This window comes from Beauveria bassiana, assembly GCF_000280675.1.
Source record: "Beauveria bassiana ARSEF 2860 unplaced genomic scaffold BBA_S00014, whole genome shotgun sequence".
Lineage (NCBI taxonomy): Eukaryota > Fungi > Ascomycota > Sordariomycetes > Hypocreales > Cordycipitaceae > Beauveria > Beauveria bassiana.
In genome coordinates, this window is record NW_007930849.1 from 145,866 (window position 1) to 164,378 (window position 18,513).

General features: G+C 54.2%; 7 protein-coding genes across 7 annotated transcripts; 3 read left to right on the plus strand and 4 right to left on the minus strand.

The window, feature by feature from the left end:
• Positions 1–772: 772 nt before the first annotated feature.
• BBA_05387 (FAD binding domain-containing protein) lies at positions 773–2,476 on the plus strand (the record flags this gene model as incomplete). The annotated part of the gene is made up of 1 exon (XM_008600484.1): positions 773–2,476. One exon carries the CDS (start codon positions 773–775, stop codon positions 2,474–2,476), a length of 1,704 nt encoding a protein of 567 aa, XP_008598706.1.
• Positions 2,477–2,637: 161 nt separating this feature from the next.
• On the minus strand, positions 2,638–3,552 carry BBA_05388 (DUF858 domain-containing protein; the record flags this gene model as incomplete). Its single annotated transcript, XM_008600485.1, has 3 exons — positions 2,638–2,770; positions 2,840–3,202; positions 3,299–3,552. The coding sequence occupies 3 exons, from the start codon at positions 3,550–3,552 to the stop codon at positions 2,638–2,640; spliced, it is 750 nt and encodes a 249-aa protein (XP_008598707.1).
• Positions 3,553–4,868: 1,316 nt separating this feature from the next.
• On the minus strand, positions 4,869–8,198 carry BBA_05389 (WD domain-containing protein; the record flags this gene model as incomplete). The annotated part of the gene is made up of 3 exons (XM_008600486.1): positions 4,869–4,973; positions 5,026–7,405; positions 7,456–8,198. 3 exons carry the CDS (start codon positions 8,196–8,198, stop codon positions 4,869–4,871), a joined length of 3,228 nt encoding a protein of 1,075 aa, XP_008598708.1.
• An 813-nt stretch (positions 8,199–9,011) lies between these two features.
• Positions 9,012–10,291, plus strand: BBA_05390 (uncharacterized protein; the record flags this gene model as incomplete). Its single annotated transcript, XM_008600487.1, has 6 exons — positions 9,012–9,142; positions 9,220–9,223; positions 9,307–9,467; positions 9,620–9,669; positions 9,777–9,919; positions 9,971–10,291. 6 exons carry the CDS (start codon positions 9,012–9,014, stop codon positions 10,289–10,291), a joined length of 810 nt encoding a protein of 269 aa, XP_008598709.1.
• Positions 10,292–11,545: 1,254 nt separating this feature from the next.
• BBA_05391 (modin protein) lies at positions 11,546–13,720 on the minus strand (the record flags this gene model as incomplete). The annotated part of the gene is made up of 1 exon (XM_008600488.1): positions 11,546–13,720. The coding sequence occupies one exon, from the start codon at positions 13,718–13,720 to the stop codon at positions 11,546–11,548; it is 2,175 nt and encodes a 724-aa protein (XP_008598710.1).
• Positions 13,721–15,288: 1,568 nt separating this feature from the next.
• On the plus strand, positions 15,289–16,882 carry BBA_05392 (O-methyltransferase-like protein; the record flags this gene model as incomplete). Its single annotated transcript, XM_008600489.1, has 4 exons — positions 15,289–15,597; positions 15,650–16,000; positions 16,059–16,238; positions 16,301–16,882. 4 exons carry the CDS (start codon positions 15,289–15,291, stop codon positions 16,880–16,882), a joined length of 1,422 nt encoding a protein of 473 aa, XP_008598711.1.
• Positions 16,883–17,209: 327 nt separating this feature from the next.
• Positions 17,210–18,348, minus strand: BBA_05393 (thioesterase family protein; the record flags this gene model as incomplete). Its single annotated transcript, XM_008600490.1, has 2 exons — positions 17,210–18,069; positions 18,198–18,348. The coding sequence occupies 2 exons, from the start codon at positions 18,346–18,348 to the stop codon at positions 17,210–17,212; spliced, it is 1,011 nt and encodes a 336-aa protein (XP_008598712.1).
• Between the last annotated feature and the right edge of the window lie 165 nt (positions 18,349–18,513).

The following is an 18,513-nucleotide window of genomic DNA, read 5'->3' on the forward strand; positions in this document are numbered from 1 at the left end:
GGATTGGCTCGGACGGCTGCCGCTACGAATGGTCCGCATTCACAATGTTGGGGCCCATTATTGTACATAATGTATAGATTTATAAAAGGGCTGGATGTGACAGGATGGCTTTTCGGGATTACTTTTGATAGGCCCTTGGACGCCTTGTTGGCCTTTCGGGATTACTTTTGATAGGCCCTTGGACGCCTTGTTGGTCTTTTCAGGGCGAGTGGAGGCAGTGGGCCACATGAGAATGACTGTGGATGTCGACCTGTTGATCAGGCAGGCGTGGCCGATGCTGGAAGCCCTTTTTTTGCCCATTACATTTTGATTATCCTGCAATACCAAGTAATAAAGAAGGCCTCGCTGCATTCGTTAGCCAGGCTTCTTTCGCCACCCATTATCGAAAAGAATCACTTGCGCCGAGGTTGTTGATGGAGAAAAGCGGGACCGGAGATTGAAGACGGACTTGTTGCTGAACCAAAGAGCATCTCTTGTTCTCTTTTACGCTCATCCTGCAAGTTGACAAATGTCCGAAAAGCCCTCTCTTTATCAAATATTACCAGCAATATCGGTGACGGGCACCACCAATTGCCGTCTCTTCCACACACGGCAGGCGTCGGCACCACTCTGCATTGAAGTGGAGTGAGCTACCCCCAGACCTCTCGCGACTTCCCCAGAATCGAACTCCGCGGAGTCGTATCAGTCGCCCCCCGCCTCGAGGTACTTGAGGGCTCACGCTTCCACCTCCTCTTTCATCAATTGTTCAACGATTTCGTCATCATCAAACACCATGGCGTCGGCTGAAGCATCGCAGAAGAAGCCCGTCATCATTGTCGGCGCAGGCCTCGCCGGCCTCGTCGCCGCGTTTGAGCTCGCTGAGCGCAGCGTGCCCACCATTATCCTCGACCAGGAGAACCGCGCGAACCTGGGCGGCCAGGCATTTTGGTCGCTCGGCGGCGTCTTCATGGTGGACTCGTCGCGGCAGCGCCGGCTCGGCATCAAGGACTCGCGTGCCCTCGCGATGCGCGACTGGTTCGACTCGGCCCAGTTTGACCGCGAGGTGGAGGATTACTGGCCGCGGCGCTGGGCCAAGGCATTCGTCGACTTTGCCGCCGACGAGATGGAGGCGTATGTAGGCGCCCGCGGCATGGGGTTCGTTTTCAACGTCGGCTGGGCGGAGCGCGGCGCGGGGCGCGCTGACGGCCACGGCAACTCGGTCCCGCGCTTTCACCTGACGTGGGGCACAGGGCCTGAAGTCGTCCGCGTCTTTCAGGAGCCGGTTGTCGCGGCGGAGAAAAAGGGAAGTGTTGTATTTAAGTTTAGGCACCAGGTGGACGAGGTGATTACGGACGAGAGCGGGAGGGCGATTGGTGTGAGGGGAAGCATTCTTGAGGAGGACGATTCGGCGCGTGGCATCAAGTCGTCGCGCAAGGTCATTGACAGTTTTGAGATTTTTGGCTCCTCTGTGCTCGTTTCATCCGGCGGCATCGGTGGAAACGTGGAAGCAGTCAAAAAGGCCTGGCCAGTCGATCGCCTGGGACCCAAGGTTCCTGAGCACTTTGTCGTCGGCGTCCCTGCGCACGTCGACGGCCGCATGATTGACATTGCCGAGACGGCCGGCGCCAACGTCATCAACCGCGACCGCATGTGGCACTACACGGAAGGCGTGCAGAATTGGAACCCTATCTGGCCCGGCCACGGCATCCGCATCCTGCCCGCGCCATCATCCCTCTGGCTCGACGCGACCGGCAAGCGGCTGCCGCCATTTCTCTTTCCCGGCAGTGACACTCGCGCGACGCTCAAGCACATTTGCAGCACTGGCTACGACTATACCTGGTTCATCCTCGATCAGACCATTATCGCGCGCGAGTTTGCGCTGTCCGGCTCGGAGCAGAACCCCGACATTACCAACAAGAGCATCTGGCAGACGCTCACGCAGCGCATCTTTAGCAGCAAGGGCACTGTGCCCGTGCAGAATTTTCAAAAGCACGGCAAGGACTTTGTTGTGCGCGACACGCTCGAGGAGCTCGTCGAGGGCATGAACGCGTTGGCGAAAGAGCGCAACGGCCCGGCGCTCGATATCGCGGCGATGCGGGAGGTTATCGAGACAAGGGACAGCCAGTTTGACAACCCATACAGCAAAGACGCGCAGGCCATGCTCATCCACAACGGGCGCAGCTACTGGCCTGACAAGCGTAGCCGCATCGCGCCGCCGCACCGGCTGCTCGACCCGGCGCACAAGCCGCTCATTGCCGTGCGCATGAACCTGCTCACGCGCAAGTCGCTCGGCGGCATCGAGACGGACCTCGACAGCAGGGTGATGCGCGCCGACAAGACGCCGTTTCCAGGGCTCTACGCTGCGGGCGAGGCGGCGGGCTTTGGAGGCGGCGGTGTGCACGGGTATAATTCCCTCGAGGGCACCTTTGTGGGAGGGTGCATCTTTTCGGGGCGTGCGGCGGGCAAGGCCATGGCGGACGAGTACGAAAAGGCGTAGGGGATGTGGAGGGTCGAATCATGTTTGTAGTGTATTCCTCCCAATGCACATATGAATAAGGAACAATGGTGTTTTCTTTTACGCCGACTTGCGTACGAATGTACGAGAATGTGTGTATATGTGTGTGTGTACATGTGTGTGTGTATATGTGTGTGTGTTGATCATGGTTGTAGCGCATACATCATTACCGGCAGCAGCCGTGCCTTGCCCGTCTCCGGCAGCCCGCGTTGAGGTTCCTCCTTGACAATCCTGAGCCCAGCTCGCTGAAAGATGCTCTTCCAAGTCTCTTCGTGTCTGCATCATGGTCAGTCCCCCCCCTCCCCACGTTGCCCGGCATCAACACGTCCAAAACGATTCACGCACCTTGTGACGCAGCTATCCACCGGATCAAACACATCCACGCCGCTCGTGCTCAAATTCTCCTTGACCACAATCACGCCCGTCCCCGGCACCAGTGCCTCTCTGCACCGCTCCAGAAAGCGCCCGAGCTGCTCGTCCGTCAGGTGGCCTAGACACCACTGCGTCCACACCAAGTCGTACCTCGTCGTCCCGTCGTCGTGGTCGTCGTGGTCGTCATCATCACCCCGCCAATCCTCCAGCCCCATGTTGAAAACACGCCGCACACCCTTTTTGCCGCGCAACGCATCTGTGAATTTGGCAATGGGCTCCACGACGTCGACGTGTTCTGCGACATTGACCAGTAAGCCGTTTGTAATTCTTCCAATCCTGTGTTTTTTATTTTAGTCGAATCGAGGAAAAAAAAAAAAGACCAATGGTGGAGAGGAAACCGGTAATGGAGGGGGGGGGGGGGACAAGTCATACCCGGCGCCGCCTTCGAGACAGTTTGACACTTTGCGGCTGCGGCTGCCACTGCCGATGCCGAGACGCGCGAGAAAGGTGCGCGAACCTTGTAGGTCGACGCGCGAAATGGGACCAAAGATGGCTGGCACGCCGCCGAGCATGCCGTCGACGTCGGGCGTCGCGTTGCGCCAGTAGGCCAGGCCGTCGTCCTTGCGGATGAGGCTGTCCGGCTTGGCGGCGGCGGCGGCGACTGGTTTGTGTGCAGACGACGTCATCCCCGGAACCATTACACAAGCTCAATTACGAGAAACAATTACCGCAAAAGACCTCCCAGAACATTTTTTTTTTAAAAAAAGAAAAACCCGTGGGATGGTGATTGCACCGGCAGCTCTTGACAAATGTGAAACTCGTCAACCCATTTCCAGACCGCCGCCGCAGAGGGAGAATAAAGCTTATTATTTCTGGTCCCCTCTGTAAAAGACCCCACGCGATTCATCCCTAATTGCCTGCCCTGTAGTAATTAATGGACGGCGCGCTATTAATTATGCTCTTTTCTAATTAAACCAAGCTGCGGGATCGAGCTTGTATTAGGTAGGTTCCTTCTATACGCCATGTCTTGGGGGCCAAAAACCAAGTGCTTACACTTGAATATAGATGTGCTTTTTTGACAGCCGAGGGGGGCGACGACATGCACAACTTTCTTCTGTTATTGACCTGCCGTCAGTCCTGGGCATCTGGCTTGATACAATAAAACCACGACTGTGTTTAACAGATTGAACATCTCGATTATTGCTTCGACAAAGATTTGGACTGAAAAAGGAATCCGGTTGTTGTACGTCGCACAAAGAGAAACTCGGCTGCGTAGCATTTTCTGCATTGGTGGCCCAATTGTATCTCGCAGGTATCTTTCTGAACCAGTATTCACAGAAAGTACGCAGCGCACATTGATCAAACTGCACGTAAAAATGTATATCATTTTTTGCTATTTTCCATCTCAGCTGTACGTACAACTAATCCTGCATGATGCTCTTCCCCATATGAAGCCATTTCAATCTAGCAAATACAGGCTACACCGATTCGGTCCAACAGTAACATCAATATCATGTGAGCCTTTCCAATACAATCCTCGACAGCGCAAGCAAAGTCATAGGAGCCATAAACTTGTAAACAACATGAATTGCAATCTCTCCTTGAGCCAAGGATGCAATATTCTTTCGCTAATGCTTTTCTTTTGGAATCCTTCCGCAAAAACAATGCAACACAATGCAAAAAGAGTCATGCCAGAAAACGAGAAACAACATAACCATCCTTAGAAAAACAAAATGCCACCGCCGCAGAAAAAAAATGAACATCGTAATCCGTAACACATATGTGTAGTGAGAAATATACCGTATTTTAACAGCCTTGAAAATGAAAAAAACATTAGGTCAAAAAAAGTAAGCAAGTTTTTGATAGCCAAACGTAAATATTCGATTTTTGCCACGGCCTAGGTGGTGTTGTCGGTTGTCGCACCGTCCTTGTGCCGTCCTTGTACGTATAATGTAGTGGGTATCATAGTTTCGTTTTCGATTGCAGAATGGCCTCGTGTCGACTATGGCCCTTCTTCAATCATGCGTACTTCAGCCTCGTTGAGCACTCTGCGCGTACCGAGTTCTTCCGGAGGAACGCCATCACGAATGGCGCCAAAATCCAAAATCTACCAAATTGTTAGTGGTCGCTTCAAATCCAACACCAACATCAAAACATACCTCGACATAAGTCAAATCACCACGCTGCACAGCAGCTACGCATCGTCTCTCGTCAAACTTGACTTGCCACACACCGCGCAGGTCAGTCAACAAGTCCTGCACCCATTCGCCACTGCGAATATCCCACATCTTGACCGTCTTTTCGCTACCACTAATAACCTTGCGACCGTCGTGCTGAAAACATGTAATGGCTCCAGTGTGCGCCATCAGCGTATGTCTACACTTGCCATTTTCGGGATCCCAAATGCGCAAAGTCGAGTCTGCCGCAGCAGACACAAGACGCTCGTCGCGCAAATCGAGGAGTCCAACAAGCATATTGTGGCCTTCCAAATTGTACAGACATGCCCCCGTGTCAAGGTCCCAGATCTTGACAAACGAGTCCATTGAGCCAGATATGCAACGGTTACGTTCGTGGTCCAACACTACTGAATAGACCTTTTGTGCGTGTCCATGCAGTACATGCACAGCTTGGCCCGTGCTGATGCGCCAAACTCGCACAGTGCTATCGTAAGAACCAGACACAAGGGTGTCACCATGCGCGGCAATGGCGCGCACCGAGTGTGTGTGGCCAGCGAGAACTCTGATAAAGTACGGACAGTCGGATTCCTGTGCCGGCGGCCCAGTCTGGATGTAGCGTCTTGAACCAACCTCGGGCAGCCTCCAGACACGGAGCTGGCTGTCTCTGGATCCGGTAATGATCAACGGCTTCTCTGGCTGCATAATGGGCCTACCATCGTGGGTGCGGCCAGTTTCCGCAGGCATGAGAATTTGTAAACAGCGAACGGTACTGGTGTGACCGTAGAATACCTGCTGACACAAGCCTCGCTCAATATCCCATACTCGAACTGACCGATCCGTCGAGCCAGAAACAAGAATGTTGCCCTCGTACTGTAGAGCCCATACGCCACCTTCGTGTCCCTCGAGTTTCTTCAACAGCTTGCCTGTATGTGTATCATAAATATGGATCAGGGTGTCGTCGCTTCCAGTAATAATCTTGTCTTCGTCGAATTGCAGGCAGGTGATGACGTTGTTTGGATGCGCAGCAAATGCCACATGTTTAGGCTTGACTTTTCCGCTCGTCCAACTTTGGCGAATCATGTGATGACGGCGGTACAGAGACTTGTAGAGGTGCAGCTGTCGGAGGCTGGGCAACCCGAGCTGGGGGTCTGGTACGACTGAAGCAGCAGCGTTGGCCGCAGAGATGGGCCCTTCAGATTTGTGCTGCTTCAACCCCAACTCTGCTCTGTCGTCCCGAGAGGTAGCCGCATCGTTGGCATGAGCACGACGTTTCGATCGTTCGGCCGCAGTGTACACATTAATGCCTCGCTTTCTTTTTGCACCCCGAGTCCGGTAAAGCTTCTCATTCTTAACAGAGCGAACGAGATCCCGTTCGGAAGAAATGAGGCGGCTGTGCATGCTCAAATCGCGCTCATGGCCTGTTGGGCCGGCTGGGTCCTGCCAGCCCCATCCTTGCGTAATTGCCTTGCCGAGTTCTCCCAGTGGTAATGTAAAGCCGTCAGACTCGAAAAGTTCTTTCCAGCCAGTTTCGTTGCGATCGACAATGTTGCGCCAATGCCTGGAGACCTGAGCGGCACGGCAAAGATCGCGGTAATCGAGATAGGCCAATACGTTGTAACCAAGTTCAAGAGGGAGCTGCTTCAGAAAATCGCACTTCAGAGCTGGATTCACGGTATCAGCAATAACACGGAGCGTTGGCCGAGGACAGCGTCGTAGAAATTGGTACATCATAAACGTCTTCATCTCTGTCTTCATGGAATCGAACGCCTCCAGCAAGGACTGGGTATCAACCTGCAAGGGGGCGCGAGCGCGTCCCACTTCGCGACAGTCATTGTATACGTAACCCATAGGCGCAAGCTCCATGGAACCCATGTCGTCGGTTGATTGAGTGGCAGGAAAGGCGGAGTGATTGGAAGCATTGAAAATTGGGACTTGACCGTTATTGGTATCATCGGCCGCAGCCGGTAGTGTTCCGGCAGCCAAGGTGGGGGACAGTCGAGGACTCGGCAAGCTAGCATCTTGGGCGGCTACAATATCAATTGATGGTCGTTGATGTATGCGAATCGATCTTTGAAGGGACTCGTCGTTATCTCCAAAGGGCTCGGCATCGGCATCAGTTATGGGAGGTGTCGCCACGTTGCTGCTGAATATTGTGTGGGCGTCGCTTTCTGCGGGGCTGGCGGCATCGTACTGAGGCTGGGTCACGGGAGTTGTCTCTCGCGAATCTTGCACAACATCCAACTGACGACCCTTGCCCTTGGCAGGTCTTGATTGTGATGGTCCCAAGATGGCAGACGTATCCGGGGTAGCAAGGAACCCGGTATTGGTGTTGGCGCGAGATCCATCACTGGGCTGTCGGCGACTAGTAGCAGGCTGTAGTTGAGCGGCAGATCGACGAGCCCTATCCGACACGTGGTGAGAGCGGGAGGAGGATCGGGTCTGGCGGGTGGTGGAAGGTTTGACCTCTTGAGGTGCAGAGGTGGAGGACTCGGCAAGGGAGGGTCGGGATTGTCTGGTGCGGCGAGTGATGTGCTCGTGAGGGGAGACGGAGAAATGCCGGCTGGAGCGGCGAAGGGGAATCGGTTCTTGGGAAGAGGGTTGCTGCGGCTCCGAAGTAGGACGTGCATATCTGGCACTCTGCCGATGAGTATACTGACAAGAGAGAAGGTTAGTGTACAAAGGCCGCGAATGAAATGGTGAAACAGGGATTGCTTGCGTACGGGAATATGGCTGGCAGACATGGCGGCGTCGTCGTCGGCCTCGGACTTGACATGCTGGACCTGCTCGTCGTCTTCATGGGCCTCTTGTTTAAAATACTCATCATCATCGAGCTGACCCGGGTGCGTCAGGTAGAAGCCTGCCAACTCCGGGGGAGTCGGCTTCATGGCCAGAGGGTACTCCCTGGTGTCGAGAGTGGACAAGGGCGTAGGATCACGAACAAAGACTTGCGGAAATTTCCTAGTGAGGCGAGTGGTTGTTGTGACGGTCTTAGTTTCGACACATTCGCTTACATGAAGCTGAAAGTGATGGGCACCCTGCTGGCTTGGAGTCTCGACCATATTGACGGCAAGCGTCTGGGTATGGGCACTGCGCGGCCGGCGTGCGTCGAGAGCACGGGATGGACCGGCGACCGACGGCGACGACGAGGATCTCATGCTGCGTGGCGGCAGAGTCGAGCAAACTCATTCACAGCGGGTATTGAAGCGTATTGGACAAGGCTTGAGGCGCCGGGAGCCGCGCAGGCAGGCTAAAGGTTCGGTTGGCGAGAGTGACCGTCGTAGGCTGTTTTTAGTGGCGTTGAGGGGAGTGGTCTAGAGAGATAATGCAATGGCCATCAAGCCAACACACAAGCCTAGTTGCTAGCGGTAGATGGTGCGCGACGAAGAAAACAAGGCAGCGCGAATAGACGCGCCAGAGGACCGAAGTGACAGGGAGGGAGCGTCGGAGGTCAAGATGCGTCGGTAAAAAAGGTGTTCATCGGAGAGTCGGGGGTTTGCAAAATCGAGGAGGCGGATTGTGGGCACAGACAAACGGAGGTTGCTGGCTGACTGTCCGTCCATTCAGCCATTGCTGCTTGCAGGAGCAGGCGCTGGGCCAGGTCTGACTGGGATTGGGACTGAGTGCAGGCTGCAGGCCCAACCCAGCACAGACAGAGGTACATGGTCGGTGCGGGCAAACTGGCGCTGTTGCAAAGTAATTTACCGTTGATGCTAGGAAATTTCGGGCGCTGCTAACCATTGCTGGACATGGCATGGGGAATGCATGGCAGGGAGATGGGAGACAAGAGGAGCAGGCAAGGGGCTGCACCAGTCCAGTGAAGACTGAACGCAGAAGGATGGCCGCGAGAGTGGGCTTGGCTTGATGCAAGCAAACGGGGTAACCGAAGACACTGAATTTTAGTGGGCTGCCTGTCTGCCCACGCACCACGCTGCCCTCCAACTCTTGCCATGCCATGCAACCAATCAACCATGCAACAGCAAACCACAGCCCGACAAGCTGACAGTCGCTGCCACGATGGCGTGGATGGCCAAGTGCGCCGCATCAAGGAGGGGTTGTCCCGACTCCCTACCCAGAGGCACCTAGATACCTACCCGACCAGGTATGTCAGCTTGTGTCCTCGCAAACATCCCTCTTTGTAGACTTCTTCTTTCTGTTCGAGATGAATCAACATTCCAGAATGGTGCGAAAATCCATGACTAAACATAATTTAACAAAGAAAATAATGACTCGGCACGTACTAAGGTAGTGAAAGAATTTTCACAGACCAAGCACTCTGCCAACCCGGAGGGCGTCGTGTGGAGCCAGGTCCTTCCCTTGCTGCCCGCAAGTGCCCTAGGAACACCTGAATTGCGCTGGGCACGTCCTGCAATTTACAGCGCATTCTACTCCTCCCTTCCACCAAAATACAGCCCTGACTACCTAAGGTAGGTAGGTAAGCATCAGGGTGACAAAACAGACCGCCGGTAGCCTACTACGCACGGCAAAGTGTCAGGCGAAATTTTCAAGCTTTAACACGCAGTAAAAATATATAATAAATCTAGTAAATTTATGTACTCTAACTTCTATATTAAAATAGTATTCTAAGGACTGATAACGAGTTGTGGTTTAATTCTAATGTTTGGAAAAGTGAGTATTCTTAGCTATACCGGCGATCTGTTTTGTCACCCCGTTGGTAAGGTAGGTAGCCAGCCACTGCATTCATCCCACCCGCCCACACGCTGTTGACCTGTTAGTCTGCCAGCTGGCACTTGCCGCTGCAGCCATCCGAGACCACTTGACACTTGACCATCAGGATCATGCAAACCCTCTGCATCAACCAGCCAATCCTCCCTCCTACCGTACCGATACAGCACATACATGCGCGTGCGCAAGCTTTGTGTGTTTCGATAAAGCTGCTCCCCTTCCGCCGACACGCAATCAATGATAGAAAGAACGCCCATCTCGTGATGTCTGCATACGCCACGGCAATCTCCCCAACGCCAGCATCACGACGACCGTCCCGATACTAATTCACGGTCTGGGCGCCGAACGCTTATGTTGGGATCGGACAGACATGGAGGAAAACCCAAACCCGTGCCAGCCCAGACTGTTTCTGCGTCAGGACATCAAGGGAACAACACAGATAAAGCAACCCTTTGTCTCGCAGGCAGCACTAGCACTAGTACTCACACCCAAACCTCCGCCGTCTCGCGCCGCCGTCTGTGTCGCCCGACTCGGTCCGAACGAGAACATCCAAACAAGGGAATAAGAAAATATCTCCAGAGACCCCTCTATCATGCTCCCACAACCAGCCCATTATCATTATATGGAGATGAAGCCCGTCATCTGCCACCCGACTGTACTTGATACAGCTCATGGGCTCTTTGCCTTTGGGGTTCTAGGTAATGACTGCCAAGGATGGGCCTAGTTCATCTTTGTTGGCTGGATTACCTTGACACCATCACAGCACGCCCTCGTCTGCAATCCATTTCTGACAAAGAAAATCCACCGACCATGCTTGGTAGGCGCCTGCACTGCTCAGCCTGCTGTCTTGGATGACAGCGTCGAAACAAGGGCCTGCTCAATCCGGACTACGGAGCGGCCTCGGTTTGGCGCCGAGCTATAGTGCGATGGCGCTGCATTAGCCTGACGACAAGGCGGTTTTGCCTTGCACCATCCCGTCGCGTCGCGTGCAAGGGTGCCAGCAGGCTGGGTGCCAGGAACGGAAGGTTTTGGGAGCATGGCGGAGAGGCTTCCCCGCACAGCGCTACCGCCGGTCATGTTGGATCCGTGGCCGTGATTTTTCAATTTCGACTTGAGCCTGTGCTGCTCCATAATGCGTGGCTTTTGCCGTCGAGACTGCGCTCCTTGGCAAACAGGCTCCAGTCATGACACTTATAAGACCCCCAATATCCCCTGCCCCGAAGATAAGGTGTTGTGTGGGCTTGTAATCAATAATTCTCATGGTCATCGACGAGCGCTCAGTCAATGCTTGGCGCACACAGCTCTCTGCACTCGAGCTGCAGAATCACAGCGGCACCAAGCATGCAGTCACGCGAATGCTCCCCTTCTTGCTCTTCTACTTAGGCCATGTAAACTCTCCCGCGTAACATGATCCATTTTCCGCGATCCCATGTCCATGCACAAGTTTTATTAGTCGCTGTACGATACCCCTCACCTGGTTGCGAACATGCCGAGTCGTCGTAGAAAGCTCCCGAAAGCCCCCACCAGTGGTGATGCCACCAATTGGTAATGGCAGAAATAGTTATGGCAGAGTTGCGGTCTTGCTCCTCCCTATGCTGGCGCATACTATGATGGGCCTCGTTTACGCAATTTTACCTATTTCTCATGAGAACAGTCTATAGTGGGGTTATACGTGTTCTCAATGGTGAGCTAGAACACAATGTAACTAGTGAAGACACATGTTTTAGTTGAAACTATATTCTGCAGAAAACAATCGCCATGCTCTTATGCCAAAAATTCCAGTCATGCCAAAAGTCCAATCTTATGTCAGCTCATCAGTCTATGTTATGTATACGGGCACGCGGCTGCCGAGGAGCTCACTCTTGGGCAGCTGCACGTCCAACTTGTCGAAATCATGCAACATCAGCCAGCAAATCATTCGAAACACCAGCGTGCACCAAATATCGTCATGTGAGGCCATCTGCGCCGCGAGCGGCACCCAGCTTTTTTCGCCTTTTGCCGCGCTAGCAGCCACGCCGTTGCCGTCTTCCGCTTCCTCATCTCCGACGTCGCTGGCCACGGCCACATCGGCGTCGCTTTCGCCGTCGGGAGCCGCCGCCGTTGGGGCATTGTCAGCCGCGAACCCCCCGGTGGAGGAGCCGGCGCGGCTGGAGCTCGGGCGCGGCGCCAAGCTGTGGCCCCGCGAGATGCTCCGCGCGCCGCGCATGCTCGGCAGGCTCCGCGGGCGTGTCCGTGTCAGACTCGCCCTACGACTCGTCGAAACAGTGGCTTTTTCCACGACGCGCGGGCGCACCACTTCAAAATACACGTCCATCAGAAGCTGCTGGCGCTCATCCGGGCTGGCGTCGTCTACTTTGCTAAAGGTGGGTGGTGGCGCAGTGCGCAGCCCAACTCTCTCACGCGGCCGCGACTGCAACGGTGAGGTGGGGGACTGGTTGGCAGGATGAAGTGGCAGAGACTGCGCTTCAGCCCGCTCGTCCTGTTCGTTAAGCAGTCGGAGAACCTCTTGAAAGTGAGAGCGCAAGACATGTTGCACCGCCTCCCGACGCATAACCTGTCGCGAAGTCTCGCCTTGGTCATTGGAGTAGACCAACTGAGGTACAGCAAAATGACTAGCATTCGGGGTCTCCCCATACGGTTCCATCGAATCCTTGCTCTTTGCAGTCAAAATTTCGTCTGCAGCATCAATGGCCATGTGCAAGACTCGGAGACAAATCAGGCGCTGGGCACCGTCCTTTTCCCAGTAGTGCTCCAAAACTTCCTCAACATGGTGACGAATAGTTTCGACTATAATGTGATTGCGCGTGGTGCTGACGTCTGCATCAAAGTGCACGTTGAACGCTTCCAAGAGCTTACGCAGTGAGAATGAGCGCTTGTCGAGGCTGTACGGTGTCGGGTTCGGGATATACGTAAAGCTGCTGTTGTTGATGTGGAAGTTTTGGCTAAGCATGCCGAGCATTTCAAATGCAATGGGGAAAATGTGCGACGTGCGATGGCCGTCTTCCAGAAAATAGTTTACTGCATTCGTGTTGCACCCAATCACCGTCAAGCTCTCTGCCAGCTCTCGCTCGCGGCCCATTTGCAGCGAACTGAGATTCTCCGGCATGTCACTCGGTACTTTGAGCCGGCTGTGATCGATGGTGTCGCGATATATCGTGGGCACGTAACCAAAAGCAAGCTCCTTGACGTAATCGACAGGAATCACTCTGTTGCGTTCAAAGGTGGACTTGCCGTGGACTTGCAGCGAAAACACAATTCCCAAGTCATTTCGTTCGCCCAGAACAAGAAACCCGTTTCCTTCAGCCCAATATCGATCGCGACGTCGGTCGAATTCCTTCCAGTAAATTCCCAGCACAGCAAGCATTTCAATCATGTGGCACATGGCTGTGGTAGCATATGGTTTCGTCATGGACGGTGGCATGGTATCCCAGCTCTTCCTTTTACGTTGCAGGGCTACCGTCAGGGTATGATGCTCTCGAAGCGATGGGGGCGTGCTAGACAATCCGTACTTTGCCGTCGGCGATCCGGGAGGGGGATACTGGTTCTTCTGCCACTCGCGCGACTCAGCTTCCATCCCCTGAATGGCGTACAGGAGCACCGACCACGATACCCGCTCGTTGTCTGCAGTATGAACACGATCCTTGGCCGATAGATTCTTGTGAGGGTCCTGCTCAGGCGTAGTCCATGTGTCTTCCATGCTCTCGCGCGTGCCATCCAGAAAATGTATTGGGGCATCAGGAATCGGGCCGCGCTGGTTGAGTGGAGGAGAAACAAAGATGACGGGTGCATCATACTGCACCTCGTATCGAAGCTCTTCCCAAGAGAAGCGTCTAGTCTTGGTTTTGGCCCAGCCGCCCATGACCTTTTCATTGCACTGCGAGTAGCCAGCGGCGGAGGCGTAGTACTGCTGGAGAACCTGCATAAACGTTGCCGTCAATGCAATCAGGGAGATGATGAGAGCCACAATGGCTACGTTGACCTCTGAACTCGGCATTTTTGACTCGTTCGTTTTCGTTTTTCCGCTCGAGGTTCGATGGCCGCTTCCCCTATCCTGAGCGCCAGCAGCTGTCCTGGACAGCTCCGGTTTGTCGTAGCTGCAGCCAACACTGGAGCACCCGTTTGGTTCGGGCAAGTCGAGAACCTCTAGCGAGGGCTCAGAGTAGTTGCCGGCGCATTTGGAAACAGTCGTAACTGCAACAAGTCTCGGGTACTTGTCACAATTGCCCCAAAGGACAGAATTGGGAGAAGCTGACTGTTGCTGCAGCTGTGTGGGTTCTGGGTGGCCCGGCTGGCTTCCCGAGCCGCTTCACTAGTCAGACCACTTCAGCCTCACGACGGAGAAATTAGCCCTTTTGGATGCTGTGCATCCCGGTGGTTGACAGCTGAATAAAATCAGCATCACTGGCGATGAATACCGAGCCAATAGAACCCGGGCGGGGATTTGTGGTGCGATAAAGAATGCTATGCTACAGTTTCGACTCACCCAGGGTGTCAGGGTAGCATCGGACCAGTTGAGGGGGCCCTGAGGCAGGATCGACCACTCCATCCTACCTGATCGGCTAACAACGCTGCGTAACCAGCACTAGTAATGACTACTTGCGCTCTCTTGAATCGTCGTGAAGGCTATCTGGACATGTTGATGGATTCTTCTGTTGAACAATCTACTCAGCGTCAAAGATGCTCGTGCGTCCGCTCGGCATCAATGGCGGTGAAGCTTGTCCCGGGTATCGCCCGCCCGCACCTATCTCTCCCACTGCTTCTGTCGCAGACTCGCAAGTCAGCAACTGTATCCGTACGGTACGTCGGAGCACAAGAGTCTTGATGCGTATGCGCGCGCATAGGCCACGACCTATCGGGTTACTCATAGAAGACTTGTCTGGAAAAGCAGGTTTGCGTCGTGCAACTCTGTCAACACGGTTCTCAACCCATTGTTGATCGACGCGCAAACCGGCTGGTCGCACCCTGCCACCGCCCAACGAGCAGCGCAACACAGGGAGCGCCCAAATTTTGGCAAACGCCAGTCAGAAGAGCAAAAAGAAACGTTAAAAGCGTGGTCACAGGACAACAAAAGGTGTCCACCACACGCCCGCTCATGCATGCCCCCGCCAGCCTCGTCACATATAGAGGATGCTGCGACACTTGCATCCAACAAGAAGAACAACAAAGAGCCAAGTTCCGAGGACAAACTTGATTGGCTTCGAAAAGTTCTCTGGTAAGGCTCAGTCACATCTCAACGAGCCAGATTGATGCATGCTCCTCATCATGCTCACGTGCCAACGCACCAGCACCATGATACTCCGGGTGTGTGGCGCGCCATCTCATCCCGCAGTTTCCATCTCTCCTCCAGTGGGACTATCGACGTGATACTAGATGGTGCATTGTTCGCCAGTTTTTACAAACGCCACCTTGCAAGGATAGTAGTCTGGGCTGTGTCAGGCCGGCTCTGCCAGAGCAAGGTACCTTGGACCTTGTCCCTCTAACTACTTAACAAGCCGACCTGCATCGTTTCGAGTGAATCGCCGTCTCTCGCTTTTAACTTTACAGTGGAAAGAAAATATCGAAATGCCTGGCACTACTTCTAATGGTTCTCCACCAACAACAAATGGTAATGGCACAGCGCCACGAGGCTCTGTGACGCACCTTGCTACTCTGTCTGAGGCAATCCGAACAAAAACAACACTTCTCACCAATAGCCTCAATGAGAAACATCTGGATGCACCCTCTTTTAAGTTGGGTGGCTCTACAAGCTTTGCATTGGATGAGCTAGACCTTCCGGACAAGGCCACCCGGAACGAGCTGATAGCGCTGACCAAGGAGCTTCACGATTTGCTTGTTGGCCCTAAAGATACCCTCAAGAATTTAGCATGGAACGTGAGTACAATTCACTATCAATAAATGCATGGCAACTTACCGAGAATGCTAGTCGGTCAGTTACATTCCCCTCGAGGCCATCTGCGAGTTCCGCGTCGCCGAAGCGGTGCCTCCCACCGGATCCATACCGTATGCCGACCTCGCTCTCAAAATAGAGCATCTCACAGGCACCAAGGTGATTGTTTCCGATTTGAAGTGCATTTTGCGCCTCGCAATGGCGAACTACCTGTTTTCGGAGCCCATCCCAAACCACGTCGCACACAGCCGATCATCCCTGCTCATGTTGGAGGACCCGAGTGTGGCAAGCTGGGTCGGCATGTTCACCACCGATCTTCTTCGGCCTATAGTCAACACTGTGGAGGCTATGAAAAAGTGGCCTGGTTCTCAAGAGCCTAATGAGACTGTACGCATACCTGGTGAGAAGACCACCGATGCTGTCCGCTAACAATGCTCGACTCTAGGGCGTCAACATCGCATACCGCAACAATACTTCATTCTTCGAGTTTATGCAATCGGACCAAACAAGAATGAAGCGTTATGGCCTGGCGATGGAAGCTCATGGCGACCGTGATGGATTCGACCTGACGCATACCATCAATGGTTACCCATGGGCCGAACTCGGCGCGGCCAAGGTTGTTGATGTATGTGACACCTGATCTAAGATTATGCTCTAGTCACCGCTAACTCGGTTTACGCACAACAGATTGGAGGGAGTCAGGGGCATGTCGCTTTTGCGCTCGCAGAAGCCTTCCCGCAGCTGTCCTTTATCGTACAGGAAAAACCGCAACTGCGAACCGAGAAAGCGATTGGCCAGGTTCCCCAGCACTTGGCGGACAGGGTGACGCTGACGGCGCACGACTGCTTCAATCCACAGCCTGTGGAAGCCAAAGTCTACTTTTTCCGCCACGTATTCCACGCCTTTTCTGACAAGTATGCCGTCGCCACTCTCAAGGCGCTCGTGCCAGTGATGAAGCCGGGTGCTCGGGTAGTCATCAACGACTACGTCCTGCCACAACCTGGTATTCTACCACAGAGTGACGAGAAGAGTGTAAGAACCATGGACCAGCTAATGAGAACTGTTTGCAACGCACGGGAACGGGAGGCGGTGGACTGGGAGTCACTCTTTGAGCAGGCTGATTCACGATTCAGATGGAAGGGTGCTACCAAAACAGCGGGAAGACTATCGTTTATCGAGGCAGTGTGGGAAGAGGAGGCACGGCTGCCCTCGACGAATGGTTGTGACCGACTTGTTGTCGCGGTTACACAAGAGGTGGAGGGATCGTAATTGACTCATCATGTTCCAGGCAGCGCAGATGGTTGTACTATTGGGTAGTCAAAGATAATTACGTCCAATGTTCACCTGGTCAAGTTTGACATGTCACCTCAACTCTCACCAGTCGGGCCACTGAGCTCAGCATAGTACCGTGCGGTTACACAACATATCGTGGCGTCAAGATCTATCGATCATGGTGCAAGTTGAATACGATTTGTCCAACTCTAAAAATTCTAATCCGATTCCCGCAACTAAACAAATACCCCCGTAAAGGCGCCTGGTACGCTGGGGGTAACAACTCTATTGCCCGCCTCGTCGATGGAATCCATTTTTTCCCCTTTACAAATTCGACGTCTTTCGGCTCGCCGTATTACGTGACATGTCCACAATCATGGCCACATGACGAGCCTGGGCCACCATGCCGCCCTCGGCGTCGAAAATGTCCACGTCGCAGCCGTAGCGGCCATTCCTCGTCTCTGCAATCGACGTCCGCACGCGGAGCCATCGGGTCCCCTCGGCCGGCAAGCTCTTCTTAAAGTCCATGTGGATGTTGAGCGTCGGGTACCAAGACACAGAGGCCGGCAACAGCTGCGAAGCGTTGGCTGGCGCGCGCTGCAGGGCGTACGTGCAAATCGCAGGCGTCACGTCGGCCAGGTACGCGAGGTCGAGGTTCACGATGGGCTCCCCGGACCGGTACTCCACCCACATGTCGAGCACCCCCTCCGCCGAGGAAGCTGAATCGATCCTCTGCTCGTACATGTTCCAGTGCTGGTTTGGGCGAAACGTGCTGGGAGCTTTGAATAGCTGCCAGTGAGGATCCTGGCCGCGCGGCAAAAGCTCAAGATCCACCGGCGGCACGGGGGCGTACGGGCCGCTGCCGCTGCTTGCGCCGCCGATTAATGACTGGCCCGTCTCGGCGGCCATGTCTCGGCAGGTCACAGAGGCGGTAATGACGCGCCGGGCGCCGGCGGAGATCCAGGGCGCTTCGGTCAGTTGGCCGTCCTGGTAGAGCGAAATGTACAGCACCGACATGTTGCGCGCAATCTTGATCTCGTCAACAATCATGGTCCCACGACCGGGCTCTGAACGACTCAGGAAATCCCAGTGTGCAGAGATGACGTGGCTATGCCCGTATTGTTTGGCGACGTGGGCGAGCCCGACGGCGAGAAAGTGTCCGGCGACGTAGCCGCCGTTGGGCACTGATCAAACAAACATCGCAGTCCAAGTTAGCCCCTGCCTCAGAACGGCGGCTCCGGCGCGTGCGTCTATTTACAATGTTTGGCGCACGCGGGCCTTTTTTTTTTTGGGCTTTGTAAGTTGAATTTACCTGTGCCAATGTTAAAGGCTGAAGCCAAGTCGACAATGTAGGTTTTGCTGTCTACTTGCTGCACCTTGGTAGAAGCTGCGGCGTTTGCAGCGGCGTTTGCGCCTGTGGTGGTGGCACCGGCTTGGCCTCTGCTCGGCGTCTTGTCAGACATAATGGTTGGCTGTTAAATGCAAGATAATTCATCAAAGGATGCTTTGGCTTGAACCCAAGCCCGTTGGGCGCATCTACAACTTTCCATGTAGCCGCTTGGGCCGAGGATCACCGAGCGTCCCCGCAATTTCCCGTCCCGTTCTTTTAAACATAGTAAGTAACCTTT